This window comes from the organism of the source record quoted next, unplaced genomic scaffold, assembly GCF_019419815.1.
Source record: "Pyrus x bretschneideri cultivar Hongxiangsu unplaced genomic scaffold, Pyrus_bretschneideri_v1 Contig13, whole genome shotgun sequence".
Classification (NCBI taxonomy): domain Eukaryota; kingdom Viridiplantae; phylum Streptophyta; class Magnoliopsida; order Rosales; family Rosaceae; genus Pyrus; species Pyrus x bretschneideri.
In genome coordinates, this window is record NW_025999424.1 from 1,898,198 (window position 1) to 1,904,110 (window position 5,913).

The 5,913-nt window shown below is 40.6% G+C and overlaps 1 protein-coding gene across 1 annotated transcript; it reads right to left on the minus strand.

The window, feature by feature from the left end:
- Positions 1-1,823: 1,823 nt before the first annotated feature.
- On the minus strand, positions 1,824-3,672 carry LOC103963941 (UDP-glycosyltransferase 90A1). The gene has a single exon (XM_018651571.2). The coding sequence runs from the start codon at positions 3,391-3,393 to the stop codon at positions 1,930-1,932; it is 1,464 nt and encodes a 487-aa protein (XP_018507087.2). The 5' UTR covers positions 3,394-3,672; the 3' UTR covers positions 1,824-1,929.
- Positions 3,673-5,913: the final 2,241 nt, after the last annotated feature.

Consider the following 5,913-nt stretch of genomic DNA (forward strand, 5'->3'; position numbering starts at 1 on the left):
TTATTTTCAATAAATACATTAATAAATTATATCGTTCACTCTTATTGTATCAGAGTCAGGGAGCGGGCCCGTACATACACTCACTAATTGGATCTCACGTGGGGGGGGGGCACGTTGAAATCCCACACCGGCTATAGAAAGAAAGAAAGAAGAGTTTAAATATCATAACCCCGCTCCAACTAATACCGAGGCCTTTTGTGATAAAACGATAGATTTTGTAGGTGGTAATTATCAAGTTAGGGACAATATCGATGTTGTTGGAAGTGAGTTTTTGTTCCGTCTCTCTGATAATTCTACATGTACCCTAATTAGTCTTAGAGGTAATAATACTACAATCATCAATATAAAATTAACCCTGATGGGTACATGTTTCTTCTTCTTCTTGTTTTTTTTTGGAAACTTACATGTTTCTTCTTTGGTTTGGTCTGACTCATGTGCTGTGAGCCCTACATGATATCGGCACTTTTTTTTTCCTCTATTTCGCGTACTTTTTGTTATTCGTATTTCTTAATTTTTATTTGATTTATTGAATTTGAAGTAAAAAATTCATTGAATGTGCAGTGGAGAAATTAAGAATGGCATAAATTCCCGGCTTAATGGTTGTTGAGTTGCATTCAAAGGGCAGACGGCGAATTTTCTCAATCATTCAAATTTTTTGATTTTTTTTGTGTTGAAAATCTTGACAATTTTGACAATCTTGACACTTTATACTTTTTCACGGTTAGATTTTTGATGATAAAAAAAAAAAAAAAAACAAAAAGAACATATCAAACTGCTAAAAAGCCCGAAGTATCCTCCTCTATCAACTTTTCAGGTGTTATAGTTATGAACATATTTTTGAGTTTGCTAAAAAAAAAAAAAAAAAAAAACCAATGTGATACTAACAAAGATACTTGTACAACGAGCTAACAAACCAGCAACATAGATCTATCATTCCGGCCTGGATGTGTCAGACCTAATATTTCATCCTCGAACAAAGCGAAAGACAACTACAATTTTAGGATACAAGAGTAACAAGAAAATTTACAGAAACCGAATTCCAACTGCCACTTGGAGATTACAACATTGTCTACCCTAGTGAGTTACATGCAGACTTCTAAATACGTATTTAATTGACAATAAAAACCTCACCAACGATTAGAGATATTAACAATTAAACGAACGGTACGTGAAGAAAAGGGAAAAAAAAATCCAAAAATAATAGCCTTGAACCTTCCATCGAAGGTGACGATGATGAAGCCTTCTAGCCTTCTAGGGCTGTTCGAGAGCGGAATTATCACCTACCAAAACTACACACACTTTCAAGTAACGTTCTTGTATAGACATCGGATAGAAGTAGGCCCAGCTTTTCAAGACAACATCGAGCATTACCACCTTGTTTTGCCTTGAGGACAAGCACCTCTGTGGTGCTGCCAATGATCTCGTTAGCATGCTTCAGCCCACCGCAGTAAGACCGTCCAACGGAATCCTAAAGCGACGGGAAGGTTCAGTTTAGAAAAGGAGCAAGGGTGGTTGTTTCTCACATCCTACATGCAACTAATTAGGTTTTGTGCATGAATTGTCGTCAAGTCTCAGCACATAATACATGAATACGACAACGACCTTATTTTCAACGTTAAATTAAAGAGCCTTACACATTTTATCAACTACTTTAACCCTCCCGACTCATCTATAAGCAACCGCAGCGTTGACCACGACGACCCGTTTTGACCAGTCTTGTTGTGGCCGGCCGTCACACCGACGTGTTCTGACCGTCGTTCAAGCGACGTTAATTAGATTTTGTGCATGAATTGTCGTCAAAGTCTCAGCACACAAAACATGAATACGACAACGACCTTATTTAACGTTAGATAAACGCTTACATATTTTGGTTTTATAAGTTTGTTTTCAACGTTAAATTAAAGAGCCTTACACAGTTTATCAACTTCTTTAACCCTCCCGACTAATCGTCTGGAACCTAGTGTTCTTGTTGCATGTTGTCTCATCTATAAGCAACTGCAGCGTTGACCATGACGACCCGCCTTCACTCACAGCTTTCCTCGCCACCTCAGCAAGTTTCTTCGCCTCCCTCCTCGCCATCTCCCCCTTCTCTCCCTCCATCAACTCTTTGACCATCTTCTCCAACCCCTCCGACTTCACAAACCCCTTCGGCGAACCATCGCATGTCTCCACCCTCAGCCCCACATTGACCTCCTCCACCACGAACTTTGCATTGATCGGCTGATCCGCCATCATCGGCCACGCCAGAATCGGCACTCCGGCGCATATGCTCTCCATCACCGAGTTCCATCCGCAGTGGCTTACAAAACCTTGCACACTCTCATGCATTAAAATCCATTTCTGGTCAACCCACTCTTTGACCACCATTCCCCTCCTCTTCACTCTCTCCTCAAACCCTTTAATGTCCATGGTGGCAGTGTCTGATGAGTACTGTTTACTTCTCATAACCCACAAAAAGTTGACCATTGAGTTTTCCAGCCCTAGTGCTATCTCTTGGATCTGTTCAGCTGACAGCTCAGCTTGTGACCCAAAAGCAACGTACAAGACCTTACTTCCTTCCTCCAGCTTTTTGTCCAGCCAATCAACCCACGTGGGCTTATCACCTAGAACATCGTGCGGTTCATCTTGCGCAAGGTGGAAAAGAGGGCCCACACACCAGGCCTTGGGCCCACACTCAGTGTTCCAATAGTCAGTGAACGCAGGCTCAAGTTCGTAGAAACTGTTGACTATCATGCCGTGGCTGCGAGCCGCAGCCACGACAGACATGACGTGGAACTCGGAGGCTTGAGACGCTTGTCGGTTATGATCGGCGCCTCTAAAGGCATCATCGAAGTACTTTTTTGTAATTTTGATCCAAGGAAACCGAGTCACGGTGATCAACTCGTCGTCGGACTCGGGTCCATGCAGGAGCCTGTTCTGGCTGACGAAGCTGGACACCGACAAGGCGTAGTTTCCGAAGCCGTAGAAGACGAATCTGGGGAACCCAAACTTGGCGGCGGAGTCGAGTGTCCACCAGAAGAACCCGTCGGAGACCATGAAGGTGACACGTGGAAGGGTAGTGAGGGCACGCTCGAAGTCGAACTGCATGTGGATTGTGGCGAGGGCGAAAGGGTAAAAGAGGTCGATGGAAGGCAGCTTATCGGTGCTTTCGATGCCAGCGGGAATTTCGGGGATGTTTTGAGGGAAAGGGAGGGAGATCACGGTGGCTGAGGTGTCGGCGAGATATTGGTCTATGAACGAGCGGTTGGCGGGGGTGGTGAAGACGGTGACGCAGAGGCGGCGGGCGAGGAAGAGGTGGGCAAGGTGGAGGAGTGGGATGGTGTGGCCTTTAGACATGAAAGGAAATAAAACTACGTGGCCGTCATCGTGTTCCTGCTCCGAATTGGAACCCATAACTCTCTCTCTAATAGTTTTCGCGGAAAGTAGTTCGACTCTTTCTGGTTTGTTTTGTTGTTGGAGATAATAAACAAAACCAGTTTTGAGTAGTTATAGAGGCAGGGTTATGTCCATAGATATAATAGAGAAAAATTAGTTTGCGGTCCCTAATTACTAATCTTTATTAACTAAGACTTTATTAATTTTTAAATTTTGATTGGAAGTCCCTAACATTAATATGATAATAAATTTACATATTTATTACATATATTTTTAAAATATAACTTTGTAATTGATTTAGGCTCACACCTCTATTAAACTCCTAATTAATTTTCAATTCAAACATTTTCAAAAATAAATAAATAAATAAATAAATTAGAATAAGGTTGTACTCATTAGTTTTTTGTAAAAAGATTCTTAATTTTTTAATCTTAAATATACCTATTCATATCATTTTCAATTTTTTTAGGAAGTTTTAACGAAACACTCCCGATACTCGATACTGTTCACTTTTGATGAAAAATCACGAGACTGCCACGTGGGATATCAAGGGGTTTGAAAAGAGAGTGAAGGGGAGGGGAATGGTGGTTAATGAGTGGGTTGACCAGAGGAGGATTTTAATGCATGGGAGCGTGCATGGTTTTGTGAGCCACTGCGGATGGAACTCGGTGTTGGAGAGCATATGCAGCGGAGTGCCCATTCTGGCGTGGCCGATAATGGCGGAGCAGCCACTCAATGCCAGGTTCGTGGTGGAGGAGATCAAGGTGTGGCTGAGGGTGGAGACGTGTGACGGTTCAGTGAAAGGGTTTGTGAAGGCAGAGGGTTTGGAGAAGACGGTCAAAGAGTTGATGGTGGGAGACAAGGGGGAGGAGGTGAGGTCGAGAGTGAAGGAGTTTGCTGACATGGCAGATAAGGCTGTGAAGGAAGGTGGGTCGTCGTGGTCAACGCTGCAGTTGCTTATTGATGAGGCAACGCTGGCCGACAAGAATTTAAACAATCAGTCGGGAGGCTTCGAGCGTTTTCATTCTAATGAGAAGTGGTAAATAGCTAAGGTTTGTATGGAGAGATTTTTTAGTGTTGGGAACGGTTCGTATATCAAATGTCATAATACAAGTAGTTGTGGATTATGACATTTAGTGTACACACAAAAAAATTCTCTTATGTATGGTTTTTTCAATAATTATCATTTGGTATAACCGAAGATCCTTTTCATTATGCTTAGAATACAGGGTGGAACATCACATGTCATTATATGGATACTTGAAAAAAAAAAAAAAAAAAAAAAGCCCTTTCATCCAATTATATAATTGCATGTGATTTCACTCTGTATTCTAATGGTTTTTTTCTTAACAGTTTTTTGCTAACTTGGATTACCATTTGAACATAATTAAGTTATCAAATGCACCCAGAAGAGCTAAACTATGAAACTTGTAAGAGAGATACTATTCGAGTAAGAGCTAATTGGTATATTGAAGACAAACTAAACAATAAAAACACCACCCATCCTTTCCAAATTCCAACCTAGTACAACACCACCACGCTTCTCAATAACCATGGTTGACGGTGCTATAATTTAATGATATTTTTTTCATTTATCTCGAGTTTTCATTTTAAGCTTTCTTAAATCACAAGTTTAATACATGATTATAAGTTATAAATTATAGTATTATTCATTGTAGCTTAATCCTCACCCTCCCTATTTCTTTGCCTCTATCGAAACAATAGATAAAAACTTCACCCCTACTCTTATCTCTTGCACAGACGTGGTAAAGATATTTTCAAATTTGTAGAGAAAGAGCGACCACAAAAATTAGGGGACCTTCCATCATCTGATTCACCCAACGGAGAAATAGAGGGACATATAGCGTAGTGTTGTCAATTTACTACAGATTTGACACCGGCGCAATCCCTTACGTCGACGTCATACTAGACATTTTCTGACCAACCTTTTAAGGCATGCTTCTACAGGGACTACAAGCATCTCCAAATGTCCAATTGTGTATATAGAGTCCAGAAGGCTTCCTACAGGGCTGAGGTGAAGTCCCTATAGTAAGAGTGAAATTTTCAGGTCCGCCGATCGAACTAGCTAATCCATATAAGGACTCAAATAGTGGGGTTCAAGATGATTTTGAGTGGGAAACAAATCTCATTCACGTAAATGCTGCATATCAGTTTTTCTTACTCTCATTTTTCATGCTGATAGAGACTCACTCGTTAACACTTACTGATGCAATGTCATACATAAATCCCACACCACACTTATGATGGTAAAGACTCTAAAATATTACATATACTAATACTAATATACTATTATTCTCTCCCCATGTAAAAAATAATTATGAGGGAGGTAACGACATTGATATATTGGTTGCAACCAAAAAATCCTCACCCAATATAATTACAAAATTTATAGTGGTCCAATATATAGTGGATCACAAATCTGAATCCACAAATCTGAATCCATCACACAATATATAGTGGTCCAATTTAAAGAGGACGACGTGCCTTATAGATTACAAACAAGAGTAGGATTTTTTT

Coding starts and splice junctions, on each gene's coding strand:
- LOC103963941 (XM_018651571.2), bottom strand. CDS start 3,393: ATGGGTTCCAATTCGGAGCAGGAACACGATGACGGCCACGTAGTTTTA.